The sequence below is a fragment of the Drosophila takahashii genome, chromosome 2R (genome assembly GCF_030179915.1).
Source record: "Drosophila takahashii strain IR98-3 E-12201 chromosome 2R, DtakHiC1v2, whole genome shotgun sequence".
NCBI classification, from domain to species: Eukaryota; Metazoa; Arthropoda; class Insecta; order Diptera; family Drosophilidae; genus Drosophila; species Drosophila takahashii.
Window position 1 is genome coordinate 23,196,318 of NC_091679.1, and position 16,195 is coordinate 23,212,512.

General features: G+C 47.0%; 7 protein-coding genes across 10 annotated transcripts in view; 4 read left to right on the top strand and 3 right to left on the bottom strand.

Annotated features, from left to right (window-relative positions):
- The first annotated feature begins 163 nt into the window (after nucleotides 1-163).
- On the top strand, nucleotides 164-3,006 carry LOC108067879 (zinc finger and BTB domain-containing protein 41). Its single transcript, XM_017157148.3, has 5 exons — nucleotides 164-1,296; nucleotides 1,350-1,541; nucleotides 1,601-1,702; nucleotides 1,757-2,435; nucleotides 2,490-3,006. Exons 1-5 carry the CDS (start codon nucleotides 465-467, stop codon nucleotides 2,743-2,745), a joined length of 2,061 nt encoding a protein of 686 aa, XP_017012637.2. The 5' UTR covers nucleotides 164-464; the 3' UTR covers nucleotides 2,746-3,006.
- Nucleotides 3,007-3,016: 10 nt separating this feature from the next.
- On the bottom strand, nucleotides 3,017-3,642 carry ND-B14 (NADH dehydrogenase (ubiquinone) B14 subunit). The gene is made up of 3 exons (XM_017157149.3): nucleotides 3,439-3,642; nucleotides 3,254-3,369; nucleotides 3,017-3,197 (listed from the first exon to the last, which is right to left on the bottom strand). The coding sequence occupies exons 1-3, from the start codon at nucleotides 3,566-3,568 to the stop codon at nucleotides 3,069-3,071; spliced, it is 375 nt and encodes a 124-aa protein (XP_017012638.2). The 5' UTR covers nucleotides 3,569-3,642; the 3' UTR covers nucleotides 3,017-3,068.
- A 574-nt stretch (nucleotides 3,643-4,216) lies between these two features.
- Nucleotides 4,217-6,395, top strand: Kdm4A (Lysine demethylase 4A). The gene is made up of 4 exons (XM_017157025.3): nucleotides 4,217-4,447; nucleotides 4,511-4,602; nucleotides 4,662-5,525; nucleotides 5,585-6,395. Exons 1-4 carry the CDS (start codon nucleotides 4,292-4,294, stop codon nucleotides 5,958-5,960), a joined length of 1,488 nt encoding a protein of 495 aa, XP_017012514.1. The 5' UTR covers nucleotides 4,217-4,291; the 3' UTR covers nucleotides 5,961-6,395.
- Nucleotides 6,396-6,454: 59 nt separating this feature from the next.
- On the top strand, nucleotides 6,455-8,256 carry Or43b (Odorant receptor 43b). The gene is made up of 3 exons (XM_017157026.3): nucleotides 6,455-7,231; nucleotides 7,585-7,942; nucleotides 7,995-8,256. The coding sequence occupies exons 1-3, from the start codon at nucleotides 6,456-6,458 to the stop codon at nucleotides 8,076-8,078; spliced, it is 1,218 nt and encodes a 405-aa protein (XP_017012515.2). The 5' UTR covers nucleotide 6,455; the 3' UTR covers nucleotides 8,079-8,256.
- On the bottom strand, nucleotides 8,096-12,001 carry Cul1 (cullin 1). Of its 2 annotated transcripts, none has more exons than XM_017157024.3 (4): nucleotides 11,846-12,001; nucleotides 10,124-11,228; nucleotides 9,012-10,058; nucleotides 8,096-8,955 (listed from the first exon to the last, which is right to left on the bottom strand). In XM_017157024.3, the coding sequence occupies exons 2-4, from the start codon at nucleotides 10,997-10,999 to the stop codon at nucleotides 8,554-8,556; spliced, it is 2,325 nt and encodes a 774-aa protein (XP_017012513.1). In that variant the 5' UTR covers nucleotides 11,000-11,228; nucleotides 11,846-12,001; the 3' UTR covers nucleotides 8,096-8,553. The 2 variants fall into 2 exon arrangements, with proteins under 2 accessions (XP_017012513.1, XP_070070248.1); XM_070214147.1 differs by lacking the exon at nucleotides 11,846-12,001 and adding an exon at nucleotides 11,617-11,633.
- A 309-nt stretch (nucleotides 12,002-12,310) lies between these two features.
- On the top strand, nucleotides 12,311-13,710 carry LOC108067815 (uncharacterized). 2 transcript variants are annotated; one of them, XM_070212864.1, is made up of 3 exons: nucleotides 12,311-12,451; nucleotides 12,509-12,957; nucleotides 13,182-13,710. In XM_070212864.1, the coding sequence occupies exons 2-3, from the start codon at nucleotides 12,515-12,517 to the stop codon at nucleotides 13,336-13,338; spliced, it is 600 nt and encodes a 199-aa protein (XP_070068965.1). In that variant the 5' UTR covers nucleotides 12,311-12,451; nucleotides 12,509-12,514; the 3' UTR covers nucleotides 13,339-13,710. The 2 variants fall into 2 exon arrangements, with proteins under 2 accessions (XP_070068965.1, XP_017012518.2); XM_017157029.3 differs by having other exon boundaries at nucleotides 12,355-12,957; nucleotides 13,182-13,308; nucleotides 13,521-13,710.
- Nucleotides 13,697-16,195, bottom strand: part of LOC108067810 (uncharacterized) — a 32,139-nt gene continuing 29,640 nt past the window's right edge. For both annotated transcript variants that reach the window (XM_070212862.1, XM_070212863.1), the window contains exon 4: nucleotides 13,697-14,332. In XM_070212862.1, coding sequence (XP_070068963.1) covers nucleotides 14,129-14,332 — 204 coding nt within the window. In that variant the 3' untranslated portion in view covers nucleotides 13,697-14,128. The remainder of the gene's footprint in view (nucleotides 14,333-16,195) is intronic.

Here is a 16,195-nt window from a genome sequence, read left to right on the forward strand (position 1 = left end):
GCCAGTGGCGTAAGAGAATTTTATCTAGGGGGAACTTTTGACGTATTTATTTTTTTGTTAATATTTTATAAATAGTAATTCGGTTTTTAAATTTCAATTTCTTTGAAACACACTTTTGGGTAACTCAAATGTAACTCAAGTCACAACACAAAAATGGAAGAAACGCGGCTCTGTAAGGTTAAAACTATAGTTTCCTTATTTCTTTACTAAATATTTTTCTGTGTGCGCAATACACCCCCCACAAACCTCTTAGCGTACGCCCCTGCAATTATAGAAACGTCACAGAACCAAAAAAGGACAGCCGGCATGAGAACTTTTGGCAATCTTCTGAACGGTCACATTAATCTGGTCACAAAAGAGCGGTATAAAACACAATACACATTGTTTAACGAATAACTTTTTGAAACACCCAACAACAAACGTAATATCCGGCAAAGAGCAGCATCCCAAGCCACTGTAGCTCCATGGACGCCGCCACATCCCTAGCGGATCCCGCGCTGGCGGCCATGAACAAGCTGAACAAGGGCTCCAAGTGCCGAGCATGTCTTTCGGTGGACCGGAAAACCGTGCAGCTCAGCGCCGAGATCCCCAATCTGCAGAAGTCGCGCACCTACGCGCAGTGCCTGAAGCAGTGCACCCACCTGGACCTGCGGGTCATCAGTCCCGGCGGCTACCTGTGGCCCATGCAGATTTGCGTGCGCTGCTGTCGCGCCTTGGAGGTGGCCATGCACTTCGTGGAGATGGCCCTGGAATCGAATCTCAAGCTCTATGCGGAGGCCAAGAGCGTCAAGCTGCCCAGTCCCGCGAGCGAACTCAAGAGGAAGGCCAGCACCGAGACGCTGCACTGGAATCAGTTCAGCCAGGAATTCGAGCAGTTCGTCGAGGGCTACGAGGGAGTCCCGGGGCCCATTGAGGAGAATGTGCTCTACATGCGGGGCGCCAAGGTGCCTCGACTGGATGCCGACGCTTCGAGCAGCAAGAAGGTGCCCAAGGAAGACGAGGTGATCCTTTTCGATGTCAAGTACGACACCAACGATCTGGAGGAGGAGGACGAGAACGACGGCTCGGATGCCAAGAACAACGAGACCTTCTTCGAGAGCAGTATTACATCTGGAGATGCGCCTGCTGCCACATCGGTGGGCGGAGGAAGTGGCGAGAATAATAACAATTATAATTTCAATAACAAGAACGGCGACATGTCGGATGTGGAGTGCGATCTTATACAACGTGCTCTATATATGACGCTGAACGACGAGGGGAGCACCGAAAGTCCAAAGGAGGAAAGTCATCTTAAAGGTAAGCATTTAAGGAAAAAACACTATGTATTTTAATCATTTGCCGAATTGCAGCCAATGGGGTAGAGGAGCCTTCTTCACTTTCACTACAAGAAAACACCGCCAGCAGCTCGATGGCCAATATACCCACTTTGAAATGCAATATTTGCCAATTTACGCATGACGACGCGAAGCAGCTAAGACGTCATTACAAAAGTATTCACAAAATATCCATGGCCGAAGACGACATAATTGGCCTAAGCAAAAGTGGGTTGCTTTTTCCTAATATATATTCCCTTTATATATATTCAAGCGTTATGTTTCAGATCAAAACTTCAAGTGCCGACCGTGCAATAGTTATGAGACGAAAGACAGAAGCGAAATGCAGAAGCATCTCATCGACCACCATAAAATAGACGGTGACTTTGGTAGGCTCTGGATACAACTCAAAAGATCCACAACTCACTACGTTTATCCCCCAGAAATGTACTGCTACATGCAGGCCAACTGTCCGGCTTGCGACAGGATCTTCAAGGATCAGCGTTCGGCCAGAAAGCACTACACCAGAGTGCACACTCCTGTGCCGGTGGTGGTGCCGCCGACGGAGACGTTTGCCTGCAAGGAGTGCGACAAGGTGTTCAACCAGAAGGCCGGTCTGCACAGCCACCAGCGCTTTTGCCTGTTCAAGAATGTCGTGCACTGCACCTTCTGCGACCAGGAGTTCAGCAGCATGCGGAAGTACGAGCTGCATCTGCAGCAGCTGCACGCAGTGGAAACGTTGCACGAGTGCGAGATCTGTCGCAGGAGCTTCAAGAGCGCCGACACCCTGACCACGCATCGCAAGCGGCACTCGGAGCGGCACTTCCAGTGCGACAAGTGCTCCCTGAACTATGTAAACTCGGCGGAGCTGCGGGTGCACTACGAACGGGCCCACGTGAGCGAGGAGCCGGTGAGCTGCCTCACCTGTGGCAGCCAGTTCCAAAACGCGGCCCTGATGCGCGAGCACGAGCAGAGGAGTCACCAGAAGCCGAAGGTCTGGCGCTGCGAGGTGTGCAACTTTGAGGCGAAGAGCAGGTGGCACAGGCGGCAGCATCAGTACGAGCACATGGAGTGCCCGTACAAGTGTCAGAGCTGCGCCAGCGAGTTTGCCGATCGCACCAAGTACGTATAAGTTACTAAGGTATAGACTAGTCATTATCCACGTATCCATTATAGATTTCGGCAACATTCCAAAAAGGTGCATGGCACCGAGCTGAGCGACGAGCAGCTGGCCGAGATGTTCCGCGAGAAGAAGGGCTACACCAATCGGCACGATGCATTCAACAGGTCGAACAACTCGCTGGAGATACCGGGCTTCACGGAGGACTGCTTCACCGAGCTGACCAGCCTGGGCGTAGACTATGACGACATAACCACTGACCTTTTTGCCGGCTCCACAGCGCTGGACAACCTGCTCAATTTGATACCCTAAGAACCCACCGCCGATCCATCTACCTGCATAGAATTTACAAAATCGAACGGCACGATGAGAGCTGGAAGACTGGACTGCACTTTACAAATCACCCCAACCGACATAGCATTTTACCCACATATTTTAGCTTCAGTTTGAACAACTTTTTTGCTCACCGGACTGAGTTGAAAACGTACATATTTACATGTATATCCACATGATTTTTTTGAAGTCACAATCTCAATAAACAGAATGGAAAAACGCGCTCTGAAGCGCACAAAATTCGATTGAGTTCGCTTCGCACTCGGAAGGAGTTTGTATTTAAACTATTTCAATTTCAATAACTAATTAACACCCTGGATGAATTTGGATAGGAAGTCGGTGGGCTTCGGGTCCTGCGACTCCTTCCAGTAGCGCATGATGTGGCCCTTCTGCTTCCAGATCTCCACGGATTCCTTCAGCTCCATTTGGCCCTGATTAATGGGATAGTATTACAATCTATAGGTTTGTTTTTCGTCGAGGGCTTTACCTTGATGACCAGCATGTCAATCACCCGGATGTCGGTCACGCTGCGATTCCTGACGAACTCCTCGCGCAACTTGTCCCGGCACTGCTCCACGGTCATGGGGATGTCGTAGTCCATGACTGCAAGAATCGGACGGGATTATATGGCGTCGGGATGCGGATTTTGATGACATAACGGGGAGCACTCACCGATGTAGGGAATCTGGCGGTACCAGGCCTTGTACAGGTTGAGGGCCCTCTTCCGGGCCTCCTCCCGGTCCACGGACAGGATGGGTCGCACCTGCTGCACGGCTCGCTTCACGGCTTCACGTCCGGCCATTTGATTTGTTTTTATTTCGCCTGTTTTTCCAACGACAAACGATTGCTCGCAGCAGAGCAGTGTGACCGGAGCTTGAAATACCAAAAAAAAAAATACCGCAAGCATAATACAAAAGGGGGATTCCCTAAACTGTTGAATTGCTGAATTGTTGAATTTTGGTCAGCTGTTAATCAGCTGTTCCATACAAAGTCAACTTTCAGAAATTTCAGCAATTCAACAGCCTCGGGGCTGCTGAAAATTTTGTTGAATTGCTGAAAAGCCAGAGTTGTCACCTTTTTTTAAAAGTCGTGGCAACTCTGTAACATTTTAGTACCACCAGTACGCATTATTTATTTTAAAATCAACTTAGAAAGCATATTTGTGGTTCTTTTTACCTTGGTAACACTTTTAGACAGTTACTAGCAATAATAAATCAAATTTTACATGCTTTAAGTTCCGTGAAACTTTTCAACAAATAACAGCTGTTTGAAAATTCAACAGGAACCATTTTGGGTCGTTCCCTTAATTGCTGAAATTTTTTGTTGAATTTTCAACAATTCAGCAATTCAACAGTTTAGGGAATCCCCCTATTGTTATTTTTACAAGTTTCAGATTGAAATAAAAACTTTATAACGGAATATTGGTATTTTCTCTTCATCAGAGCATCCGGGCTTCATTCGTGCGGTCACACTAGACAAAGGGGGATTATTTTCACTCGCTTGATTTTTTTGTTTGTTGCTGAAAATGTCCACGAGATCCTCTTTCGGCGATGAGGAGCAAACAAAAGTGCCCCGCATCATGACCTTCCGGCCCAGCTACGAGGAGTTCAAGGACTTCTCCGGCTACATAGAGTATATAGAATCCCGCGGAGCTCACCTAGCCGGCTTGGCCAAAATCCAGGTAAGCTGGCCAACCCCTGGGACTAATTGGACCAAGCGCTAATCCCGCACTGACTCTCCACAGCCACCGGCGGAATGGGTGCCCCGCAAGTCGGGCTACGACATAGAGAACATCAATATGACAATTCCGGCGCCGATCAGTCAGGTGGTCACGGGGTAAGTGCCTCCCAATCCAGGGCCATTACACTCAGCAAGGATCCCCTTTCGAAAAGCAGGGCCCACGGAGTTTACCAGCAGATCAACATCCAGCAGCGCCGCCAGATGACCCTGCGCCAGTTCATGGAGAAGGCCAACTCCGAGCTGCACCAGACGCCGCGCCACTTCGACTACGAGGACCTGGAGCGCAAGTACTGGAAGAACATCACCTACATATCGCCCCTGTACGCGGCCGATGTCAAGGGATCGCTGAGCGACGAGGAGCTGGACGTGTGGAACATCGGGCGACTGGACACCATCCTGAACCTGGTCAACACGGACTACAACATCATCATCGACGGCGTGAACACGGCCTACCTCTACTTTGGCATGTGGAAGAGCTCCTTTGCCTGGCACACCGAGGACATGGATCTGTACTCGATCAACTATCTGCATTTCGGAGCTCCCAAGACCTGGTACGCCATCCCGCCGGCCTATGGCAGACGGCTGGAGAAGCTGGCCAACGACACCTTCGCCGAGAACTACCAGGAGTGCAATGCCTATCTGCGCCACAAGATGACCATGATCAGTCCGAAGGTGCTGCGCCAGCACAACATACCCTACAACAAGATTACCCAGGAGGCGGGCGAGATCATGATCACGTTTCCCTTCGGCTACCATGCTGGGTTTAATCATGGCTTTAATGGCGCCGAGTCCACCAACTTCGCGTCGAAGCGTTGGATCGAGTACGGCAAGCGGGCGAGCATCTGCAAGTGCCGCAGCGACATGGTCAAGATCTCGATGGAGACCTTCGTGCGCCGCTTCCAGCCAGAGCGCTACGACAATTGGTTGAGGGGCGAGGATATTGGCTGCCACCCCGAAGAGCCGGGGAAAGTATGCGCTGCGGCGCCGCCAACCTTAAATGAGTATGAAAAACAGGCCAGGTATTTTATTAGCTCACAAATAAGTTGACTTTTTCACTAAGATAACCCCAATACTTCAGTTTACGTGTGGCCAAACCCAAGGAAGAGTCGCCACAAAAGCGCGGCTGCTCGCTGGCCGCCAATGGATGTGAATCGAGTGCGGAGCCCACCGAGGATGCCGACGACAGGGCCAGTGTGAGCAGCTACAACAGCTGTCGCCAGCTGCAGCCCGTTGTTAAGCTGCGTAAGCTCCCATCCTATCCTTCCGTACCTGAACCAGCTGCCGCAGCAAAGAGATACGACTTCAATTCCGAGGCCGTTGTGCGCGTGAAGCGTTTGTGGAACGAACTGCCGTGTCCACAGGCCGGTGTCAATCTGCTCACCAACGGCGTGGTGAAGAACACCAAGCGCATGCGGTTCCAGACAAAAGTACTCACACTTGACGACGAGGACTGAGGATTCCACTGATAACACTGCTGCGAGGCAGTCTTTCGATCTCCTTGTTGTATTTTTGAGCGGCTGCAATCAAAGATCCACTAGTGATAGGCAATTTGTATTTTTTAATAGTTTCTAAGCAGACTTGACGCCATTACCAAGAAGATATGTGTATAGAGTTTAGGAGACAAGCAAATTCGTATTTAAAAACTGTGCAAAATTTATAAATTTTTAAGATGTAATTGGAGCGAGGCAAATATTTTGTAACAAGTGTCCGTTCCCACCGAAAAGAAATTGCACTACACTTCAATTTGGACTAAGCCGAAATCCTTTTACAAAGTAACGCCCAAAGGGGTCAATGCCTGTAATCACTTTGATTTGTTATGACATGTGTGAAATTCTTTTGCAACAAATGGCGGAACGCCTCTTTAATTGCTACGATTCGCGGGCTATAAAAGCATTCAGAGTCTTTCCTCGTCACAGTTACTTCTTAGCCTTAATCGTTTGAAACTAAACATGTTCGGATACTTTAAGCTCATGTACCCTGCTCCCATATCGGAGCCCATCAGCTCCAGGGACTCGAATGCCTATCTGCTTGAAACGCTTCGATTCTCTGGCCTAAACCTACGAAACGACTTTGGCGTTGGCCGCAAGATCTGGCGGGTGTTCTCCTTCACCTACAATATGCTGATATTACCAATCAGTTTTCCGATCAACTACACCATCCACCTGGCGGAGTTTCCGCCGGACCTGCTGCTGCAATCGCTGCAGCTGTGCCTCAACACCTGGTGCTTCGCCCTGAAGTTCTTCACCCTGGTCATCTACATGCCCCGTTTGGAGCTGGCCAACAAGCACTTCGACGAGATGGACGCCTACTGCGTAAAGCCGGAGGAGAAGCGCAAAGTACGCGACATGGTGGCCGCCATCACCAGGTTGTACCTGATCTTCGTGGTGGTCTACGTTCTGTATGCCACATCCACGCTGCTGGACGGACTGTTTCACGACCGTGTGCCCTACAACACATACTATCCAATGGTAAACTGGAGAGTCGATCGCACTCAGTTGTACATACAGAGTTTTCTGGAGTACTTCACCGTGGGCTATGCCATTTTCGTGGCCACAGCCACCGATTCCTACCCGGTAATTTACGTGGCCGCCTTGCGCTCCCACATCCTGCTGCTCAAAGACCGAATCGTCAATTTGGGCGAAGCCAGCAACGATTCTGCCACCGATCCGCAGTCCACATTTAAGTCTTTGGTGGATTGCATCAAGGCTCACAGAACCATGCTGAAGTAAGTGAATTCGGTTATCTAAGGAAAAATATTTTTTTGAACAGAGGTTATCTGTATGATGATAAAATTGTTTAATTTTGTATAGAATTTAGAATATTTGTAACAAATTACCAAGAAGTATTCCTTCTGTCCTTTGATCTGAATTGATTCAGTTTAAAAAATATTTCAAAAGATATTTTCTTAAGTATTTGATATGCAATTTTCACTATATTTTCCTATTTAACGTATTGTAATTATTTTATATATAACAAACAAATTGTTTATACCTATAAAATGATTTTAAACCTTAAAGTGTATGCTTTAAATAAAATTAAAATACACCTTAAATACAAATTCCAATACGTTTGCTTCAGTTTTTGTGATGCTATTCAACCCATCATCTCTGGCACTATTTTCGCCCAATTTATCATATGCGGATCCATTTTGGGGATCGTTATGATTAATATGGTGCTGTTCGCCGACCAGTCGACCCGATTTGGCATAGTTACCTACGTTATGGCCGTCCTGCTGCAGACCTTCCCGCTCTGCTTCTATTGCAACGCCATTGTGGATGACTGCAACGAGCTGGCGGATGCACTTTTCCACAGTTCCTGGTGGATGCAGGACAAACGGTATCAGCGGACAGCCCTTCAGTTCCTGCAGAAGCTCCAGCAGCCCATGACATTTACGGCAATGAACATATTCAACATTAATCTGGCCACCAACATCAATGTAAGACCATCGATCTCCAAAAGATCACGACTCCCAACTTGAATTCTTGCAGGTGGCCAAATTCGCCTTTACCGTCTACGCCATCGCCAGCGGAATGAACCTGGATCAAAAGTTGCAGATTCAGGATACGCAATAAAATAACCGCACCAGAGGTAAACGTACATACATCGATTTATGAACTTAACACTTGTTTGCTTCGTAGTATTATAATAATTGTATATGCATACAGCGAATTATGAGTAACGTAAACTAGTTAAAACAAAACGTGACCGAACAATGGGTAATAAAGAAAATCGCTACATATTTATACCGAACAGCCCCTGCAAATTTTGAATCGGGTTCTGCAGAGGCCTTGTCTATGGGCTACATTGCTCCCTTCTGCTGGCCGTTTCTTTTGCATGATGTGTCGTCGGGTGACGGAAGATGAAGTTGGCGAGAATTGCACATATAAATGCCAAGCATGGAGTATTTTTAGCTCGCGAACAGTTCGAATGTTTCGGCGGCAGTTTATTTCGGGCTGGGGAGGAGGTGGAGCGGATCTCTAAGTATATTGATGATATTTTAATGGCTGGCATAGATGAAACAGCGAAGGTTGTACATTTAACATAAACTTAGGCGAGATAACTATATGTGTCTTTGTGTCCCTCCATACGCTCCAGATACTCCTTCTCGATCAGGATGTCTATGCACTTCTTGATCACGGGCACCTTGGGCTTGAAGCGCGTCGACAGCTGGTTAAGCACCTCCGAAATGAGATTGGTGTGGTTGAGTCGCTTGCGCATCTTCATAATGCGTACGATCGCCGCCTGGATCAGCAATTTTCGGTCCTCCTCTATGTGCTTATGTACAGTCTCCTGCTCCACCTTAAGTTCAGTCTTCAGCGGCTGGTTGATGTTGATGCGGCGCTTCTTGTTCTTGTAGTCCAGGAACAGCTCCACCGTCGACTCGGGCGTCAGCGAGTTCTCGTTGTCGCTGGAGGTCAGCACCTTCGCCTTGAGCAGTATTTGCAGTACCTAAAAGTTATCCCCGCATGAGTAAGTAGTTAGGGAATCAAAAAACCTAAACTCACCTGAATCAAGTTCTCCTGCTGGGTCTGCGTGTTGTCCAGCAGCTGTTGGACTGTGAAGCTGAGCTGATCGTTGAACTGCAGCAGCACCGACATCTGGAAGGTGCTGGCTTGCAGGGTATAGGTGGAGGAGTTGTTGCGGTTGACGTTCATGATCAGCTCGCCCTTGCACATCTGGTACAGCCAGTTGAGCTTGCGACCCGAGTGGCGGGCGGCGTAGAACTCGTTGAACTGTCGCACCGAACGCTCCAGCTCGGAGGGAAGCAGGAAGGTGTTGCTCAGCTGGAAGGGCCAGGAGCCCGAGGACAGAACCTCGATGCCGAAGTCAATTTCCATGGTCACGTTCTTGTCGGCCAGGTACTGCTTGAAGTTGGAGTTCAGGTCCTTCGAGACGCCGATGTCCTGGAACATGCGCTGCAGCTTGACGGTGTACTCGTAGCCACACGTCTGCTTCAGCTTGGAGATCATCATGGCCTCGGCGTCGTCCGAAGCCGATGTGTGGTTGACCAGGCGCTTGGCGAGCATCTTGGAGTAGTATTTTTGGAAGACGTCCTTATCCTCGATGTACTTGAAAACGACCATCACCTGGTTCAGATTGTCCTCGAGCTCCTTGTCCTCGGGATTCTTGGACGACTTCTTCAGCAGCAGGTCGCAGTACTTGGCCAGCAGCTCGGGCGATTTGCTGGCACTGTTGGCGATCGTAACCACGTTCGAGTTGATGAACTTGCCGCAGGCCTTGTCCAAGGCGGCCACGAAGCCGTTGTCATTGTTGAACGCCGTCAGGACGAGGGCGTTGTACTTCTTGTGCACGTCCAGGATGGTCTGGACGTACGTCTTGGGATCGTTGGCCGCGTCGGTGGTGCAGCACTTGGCAATGGCCTCGGTGCCCTGGTGGAGTATGTGGTTCTCAAGGATCGACTTGAGATCTGTCAGGTTTTTGGGCGAGAGGGCCACCAGCGAGTACATCCGCTTAAGATCGTCGTTTCGGTCTGCGTTCAGCAGATTCTGAAACTCGGTATGGAATATTTTCAGATGTTTTTCGATCAGAACCTGAAAGACATTGATTCGGTTAGAAGGTGAACTATTGAATGGGAATAGGGAATAGGCAATTCAACCTGTTCGCATGTGGACTTGAGCGCATCCGCCGTGGTCTCGTGCAGATAGGAGAGTCCGTTTTTCGAGTTGAAGCCGCGCACGCGCTGTGTCTCCTCCTCCAGCCTGTTCTCCACGTGCTTCAGATACTCCGTGACCGTGTTCGTGGACAGGAACGCGTCCGACTCCTTCTCGTAGAAGGCGTAGGTGTCGGCGATGAACTTGCTCTCGAAGTTGTCCTTGTAGACGGACAGCTTCTGCTGCTCGGCGTCGGCGTCCTCCTCGTTGAAGCTGAGCTCCACGTAGCACTCGATGACGTCGCGCACCAGCGACCGGTTGATGAGCTTGCCCTGGCGCTCCTCCTCGATGGACTTGAGCACCGCCTTGGTGACCGGCTCGTTGAGCACCTGGAACAGGTGTCCCTTCCAGGCGACCAGGGCCAGGCGGTAGATCTTGTAGATGCCCTTCTGGCCCTCCTCGCACTCGCGCTTCACCCAGTTGCGGTTCAGGTAGTTACAGATGCCGTCGAGGACGGTGCTGGAGAACTGGTAGGACTTCCACTGCTTGGTGTACCGCGAGAGGAGCACCTCCTCGCCGCTGATGGCCTTGAACTTGACCAGCAGCTCGCTCAGGTAGGACTTGAGGAACTGCTCCAGCCGGTCGTACAGCTTCTTGCCCACCAGCTGGGCTCCGCCGGTCTTCCCGCTGCTCCGTCCGCTGGGCGCCGCGTTCACGCTGGTGCAGTAGTCGTACACATGGGTGTAGAACCTCATGTACTGGCTGCGGGTGAGGGACTTCTCGTGCTCGAACACCTGCAGGATGCCCTCGACCAGCTCGCTCCAGATGTCGTCCAGGTTGACGAGCTTCTGTGTGGTCTGGGCATTGCTGGAGCGGTTCATGTTGGCGGTGGGTGGCGGCAACGGCCTTCTGCCTTCTCCCACTGGAGGATGCTGTGCCTGCAGTGGCGCTGGGCTGGAGGAGGCGGTGACCCTAGGTGGCGACGGGGGATGGCTGCTTCTGCTGCTGCTGCTGCTGTCCAGGTGACGTCGTTTGGCGGCTCTCGTCCTGGGAGCTGTGGCCGGAATCTTGGCGAATCAGAGTTCCAGTTTTGGAATTTAAAGTGTCAATCTGCGGAGGAGATACGAAACAGAAACGGTACAAAAACGGAATGGGAGTGGGAATGTGGTAGGCCTCGCCACGTAAAAAGCGACGACCCGAAGGTCGCCTATTATGATCCAATGTCACAGCAATAAAAGAGAGGCTTGCGGAATACACATATATATATACACACTCACACAGCTCAAGGTGTAATGCAATGCAACATGGTCGGACATGCCCTGTAATGTAGGGTATTGGCCAATCGGATGGCAAGTGGAACCCCGCCACCGCCCCCGCCTATCGATAGATCGTGTTCGAAAACCAAACTTCCTGGTTAAATAAACACACACACACGCACGCAGTCGCCCTCGCCTTCACACACACATAGGCACATTCAGATATAAAAAAAGTAGCGCACATAACCATTACACTGCAGTTAAATGCCTAAAATGTCCAAGATTTCATTGCTCCCACCAAACCGAATACAATTTCCTGGAAAGTAGCCTGTGTGCCTGAGTTTTCTTTCCGTGACGTAGTGATTTGATTTCCCCCTCGGAGCACACACACTTTTTCTCTTTTGTTCGCCATTTTCACAGCCCGAAATTTTCGTCTGGCGCTGCCCTCTCACCCATTATGCCTTCAATTACCTGTTGCCAGATCGATGTGGTTTAAAGCTAAACTAAATTAAAAGTGTGTTTCGCAATGGTGCTTATAATTAAATCAACTGCTTTTCTGTGAAAATCACTACTTTCGTTTATTACTAACTATTAAAATAGAGTGACCGCACGACACTGCAGCTGTAAAACCATAAACGATAGTATCGAAGGTGGTCACCACTGTGATTTTTACCTGCATATATCGCGCATCACTATTTTCGCGATAGTCAAGATTTAAAATCACTGCATTGATGATGAAAGGAGCATTGAATCATGATTAGCAAAAACAGGATCGTTTTTAATTTGAATAAGATTAGGGTATAAACATTAATTAAGTAAATACACCTTTAGTTTCATCTCTAAGAAATTATTAGTTTTTTTTATACTTGGGTGTTTAGGATTTTTCCTTTTATTTCTTGTAACAATGTAGCTTTTCTTTTACCTTAACTTTACTTTTCCACATCAACTATTATTTGATTTTAGGCGGCTGCCCAAGTGTGACCAGATAAAAAAAGCGGCATTTATTTTCAGCTCAGCTTTCCTGTGTGTGGCAACTCTGAAGCTAAGCAAAACAAAAACAGTAAAGAAATTTAAAAGGTCATTGTTTATCCCAAAAAGCGGCTAAATTTAGTAACGTTTTTTTACGTTGGATAGAAGACAATGTCCGGTCGCTGGTTCCTCTTAGTTGCTGCAGCAGTGCTGTTGCTACTATGCCACCAGCAAACGTGTGACGCAGCAGCCACCCAGGCGCCCCCAAAGGGGGAGGCAATTGCGGAGCAGAATGCGCCGGTTGCCCAGGCGGACCCTAAAAAGCCGTCCGTGAAGAAGGCGCAGCCCGAGGATCCTTCGGCGGGACCAAAGGATTCCATGGTGGTAGTGGACAAGGGTGCACCAGTTCCGGCTGCCCCGGCAGCACCACCAGTCGCCCCACAAGCAGAGGCCAAGGCACCGGAAGTGACCAAGTCTAGCGGAAGCTTTCCCGTGGACAATGTGGAGCAGACCCGTATGTCACCCGATATGGACTTCCCCGGCCAGGCCGTGGTCTATATTCTGGTGGGTATTACCAGTACGGCTATTCTACTGCTCGTGATGCGGGTTTATCGGTGAGTTAAAGGGAGTAATTTGTCTATGTTTTAAGGAAAATTATTTGTTTAATGGTTTTTATGAAGGGTTTGTAATGGTTATAATATTTCCATAGCTCAATAATTGAGTTATGAGCATTTCATCACACCTGCACATTTTGCATTTGTATTTTTAGTACTTGCTATTTTCTGTTTTACTGATTGATTGATGCTGATAAAAATAATAAAATCGCTGATCTTTACAGGCTGCGACTGTCGAGAGCGGAGCGCAAGTACGGCGTGCAGGGCGACCGGGCCAACCAGGAGCTGACACCGCTGCCGATGGCGATCGAGGATGTGAACAGCGACGAGGAGGACCACACCCTGTTCGAGGTCAATCGCCAGAACATACGCATATTATGAAATAGCAAACACGAGCACACGCCAAAGATCCGTTTGGCTGCACCGCCATTTCCGACACTTCTCAGCAGATCTTGCCTTACTTCGTAGCTATTTAACGCTTTGTAGATTTGCGCTGTAGCTGCCAGCCAGTAGCCCACTAAGCCCACTAATAACTAAGTTCTGTGCATTTCTCCCACTCGCAGTTGGTTCAGGTTTAACGAATCAAAGGAAAACAAAACCACTTGTGATAAAGATAACGATGATATATGTATGTCTATAAGTACGAAGATGCCGCTGAAGCCCCGAAGGCATTAAAAATCTCAAAAAAGTACCGATGCTTTCAACTCACCTCTGTGTGGATGTTCCATATTAATAAATGTTATATAAAATGTACTTGGTATTCTGTTTATTCTCCACACTTTCACAAGACTCTAGCTAAACTTAGTTATACATTTAGACTTAATACAGTTTGATGGGCTTAACGATACGTTGGACAAACAATAGGCTGGATACAGGCAGTATACGCGTACGCACAAAACAAATGCACTTACTCGGACTTAACAACTAGGATCACATAAATAATTTATTAACAATACTGCGACTGCGGCTGTGGCGGTCCTGCCCTGCCAAGAAAAAACCTCAGGGAGCTTACGACTACCTCTAACACTAAACTTGAGCTTCGCTAACGTTTTTCAATTGTGGTTGGCACTGTAGTTTGTAATATTCTGCCTTCTCTCGACTAAGCAGAGTCGGGTCCAGAGGCTAACTAGTGTGGCTATTGCCACCGGTTGTGGTCGGTGATCGGGAGTCCTCAAATCATGCTGCCGAACATCCGTTTGCCGCGGGTCAAAACCAGACTGACCACCATCACAGTCAGCAGGAAGAAGACCAGGCTGAGGAACGTGGTGATGAAGCGGCATCTTTGGCGGAACTTCTTCTCCTTCTCCATCTTCAAACGCAGCTGCTCGGCCCGCGGAAGGTCGAGCGTAAAGTCCGATTCGGGTCGTGAGGATGGCTGTAAAAAGCAAGATTATACGATAAGTTTTGGGTTTATAATGATACGTAAACGCTTTATTCTTCTGTATTTTCATGACATTTTTAAAAATTAAAATGTAATTGATTTTATTCAAATAGATTATACTTAGATTTATTTGAAAGCATATTATTCAACTGGTTAACCCGTAATTCACTAGATTAGTTTTTAAATAAGGTTGTAATAAAAACATTTAAAAAGAAGAAAATGTAAAACTAATAAAATTAATTTTAACTTTAATTTTATTAGTTTTACATTTTCTTCTTCCTTTTTATATGTTTTTATTACAACCTTATTTTAAAACTAATCTAGTGAATAAAAACATTTAAAAAGGAAGAGGAAAATGTAATGTAATTTTAACTTTAATTTTATTAGTTTTACATTTTCTTCTTCCTTTTTACATTTTAAAAATTTTCTTTTTTTCTCTACCTATTTTTTAAGCATCTATATAATCTTTTGTAAAATAAAATTTGTTTCTAAATGTCAAAATAATTATTGTTTCTTTAAATGATATTGTACCTCTAGTTCCTAAGTAATTTTGTAATTACCACAAATTGACCGATGTTAATCAAAAAGACATAGTCTTACATCATACGGGATAATAAATCAAATAAATAAATAAAATCCGTACCCTTTAGAGTAAACTTTAAATTTAAAAATATTATTTTCTACTGAATTTCTTATAATTTGACCTAGGGCTGTTCGAGACAGAAAAGTTCGACTGTAAATGCCACTTGGGCCTGCAATTAAGTTAATTAATATTTGATGATATAAGCGTTTCGGTTTTATGTAAATCGCTGACCATCAACGACCGCTGACGATCTTCTCTTGACATTGATTATGATCGTTTTAATAGCGCATAATCGCACCGATCCTATTTTGAGTCAAAATAAAGCTAAGGCTCGTTCGAGCATTTCGGGTCACAAAATGTTTAACCATAAATCACGGCCCAAACACCGTCTCGTGCCTGCCAATGTTTGCAGTTGAGCAGGGCGTGGTCATATGCTAAAAAATTCAGAAAATAAACCAACAAAAAGGGCTCCAACGCACAACAATTTGACCCACTAAGCTTTGTTTTCTTCGCTTTTGTTGTTTTGCCTGCGCTCATCTTCATTTTTTTCCCGATCGTCTCACTTTTAGCGACACAACCTTGAAATCTTTTTCAGTAACAGCGAAAAAAAGGCAAGAGGCAGACTTGAAACAAAACGTTAACAGTTTTTTGTTGATGATTATTTTTCGTATACTTTTTTTTACCGATTCTCGCTAAACATGTTAAAAGTTATGAAACACTTTTGGAAATTTCACTCAGTCAGGTGCAAGCTTATTAAAAAATGCATTAGTTTATATATCTCTATCCATATCTCAACACCAAAGGGCATTCAGCATTACAAAAAACTGCGACACATTCAGCAGCAACTTCCGGCGGAAGTGAAGTAATTTCCTCACTGAAAATTACATTTGAACCATGGAAGTTTCATCACATTCAGTTTCAATCAGAGAAGGAACAAGTTCTGTGGGCCAAAGTGCTAACCAATCTGCCTAACCACTCGCTTGTGTCAAATGCCAGATGGAATCGCTTATCGAATTTCAAGAGTGAAAGCGGCGTATACGCAATGCGGTCATTAAAAGGGCATTCAAGTGTAATTTTGTGTGTGTCTGGAGTGCTTGTGCTTTCAACACACACTCGCCTCGGCATGTGTGTAATTGAGCTGTGGCAAACAAGGCGAACACACAATTTTGCCTGCAAAAATTTGTGCACACCTATTTTTGCATCTTATTGTGATTGCGACGGGTTTTGGAATTTTTTTTGCGGTATGCCTTGGGCTGCATTGTTTTCGATCCGGG

What these genes read in the sequence shown, in the direction of transcription:
- LOC108067879 (XM_017157148.3), top strand. Translation starts at nt 465, where the DNA reads ATGGACGCCGCCACATCCCTAGCGGATCCCGCGCTGGCGGCCATGAAC. An exon ending in CATAATTGGCCTAAGCAAAA is followed by an intron (nt 1,542 to 1,600) that starts GTGGGTTGCTTT and finishes GTTATGTTTCAG; the next exon opens with ATCAAAACTTCAAGTGCCGA. An exon ending in TAAAATAGACGGTGACTTTG is followed by an intron (nt 1,703 to 1,756) that starts GTAGGCTCTGGA and finishes TTTATCCCCCAG; the next exon opens with AAATGTACTGCTACATGCAG.
- ND-B14 (XM_017157149.3), bottom strand. Translation starts at nt 3,568, where the DNA reads ATGGCCGGACGTGAAGCCGTGAAGCGAGCCGTGCAGCAGGTGCGACCC. An exon ending in CCGCCAGATTCCCTACATCG is followed by an intron (nt 3,370 to 3,438) that starts GTGAGTGCTCCC and finishes CGATTCTTGCAG; the next exon opens with TCATGGACTACGACATCCCC. An exon ending in TTGACATGCTGGTCATCAAG is followed by an intron (nt 3,198 to 3,253) that starts GTAAAGCCCTCG and finishes CCCATTAATCAG; the next exon opens with GGCCAAATGGAGCTGAAGGA.
- Kdm4A (XM_017157025.3), top strand. Translation starts at nt 4,292, where the DNA reads ATGTCCACGAGATCCTCTTTCGGCGATGAGGAGCAAACAAAAGTGCCC. An exon ending in CCGGCTTGGCCAAAATCCAG is followed by an intron (nt 4,448 to 4,510) that starts GTAAGCTGGCCA and finishes GACTCTCCACAG; the next exon opens with CCACCGGCGGAATGGGTGCC. An exon ending in GAGTATGAAAAACAGGCCAG is followed by an intron (nt 5,526 to 5,584) that starts GTATTTTATTAG and finishes CCAATACTTCAG; the next exon opens with TTTACGTGTGGCCAAACCCA.
- Or43b (XM_017157026.3), top strand. Translation starts at nt 6,456, where the DNA reads ATGTTCGGATACTTTAAGCTCATGTACCCTGCTCCCATATCGGAGCCC. An exon ending in GCTCACAGAACCATGCTGAA is followed by an intron (nt 7,232 to 7,584) that starts GTAAGTGAATTC and finishes CGTTTGCTTCAG; the next exon opens with TTTTTGTGATGCTATTCAAC. An exon ending in ATCTGGCCACCAACATCAAT is followed by an intron (nt 7,943 to 7,994) that starts GTAAGACCATCG and finishes GAATTCTTGCAG; the next exon opens with GTGGCCAAATTCGCCTTTAC.
- Cul1 (XM_017157024.3), bottom strand. Translation starts at nt 10,999, where the DNA reads ATGAACCGCTCCAGCAATGCCCAGACCACACAGAAGCTCGTCAACCTG. An exon ending in TCAAGTCCACATGCGAACAG is followed by an intron (nt 10,059 to 10,123) that starts GTTGAATTGCCT and finishes AATGTCTTTCAG; the next exon opens with GTTCTGATCGAAAAACATCT. An exon ending in AGCAGGAGAACTTGATTCAG is followed by an intron (nt 8,956 to 9,011) that starts GTGAGTTTAGGT and finishes GATAACTTTTAG; the next exon opens with GTACTGCAAATACTGCTCAA.
- LOC108067815 (XM_070212864.1), top strand. Translation starts at nt 12,515, where the DNA reads ATGTCCGGTCGCTGGTTCCTCTTAGTTGCTGCAGCAGTGCTGTTGCTA. An exon ending in CTCGTGATGCGGGTTTATCG is followed by an intron (nt 12,958 to 13,181) that starts GTGAGTTAAAGG and finishes TGATCTTTACAG; the next exon opens with GCTGCGACTGTCGAGAGCGG.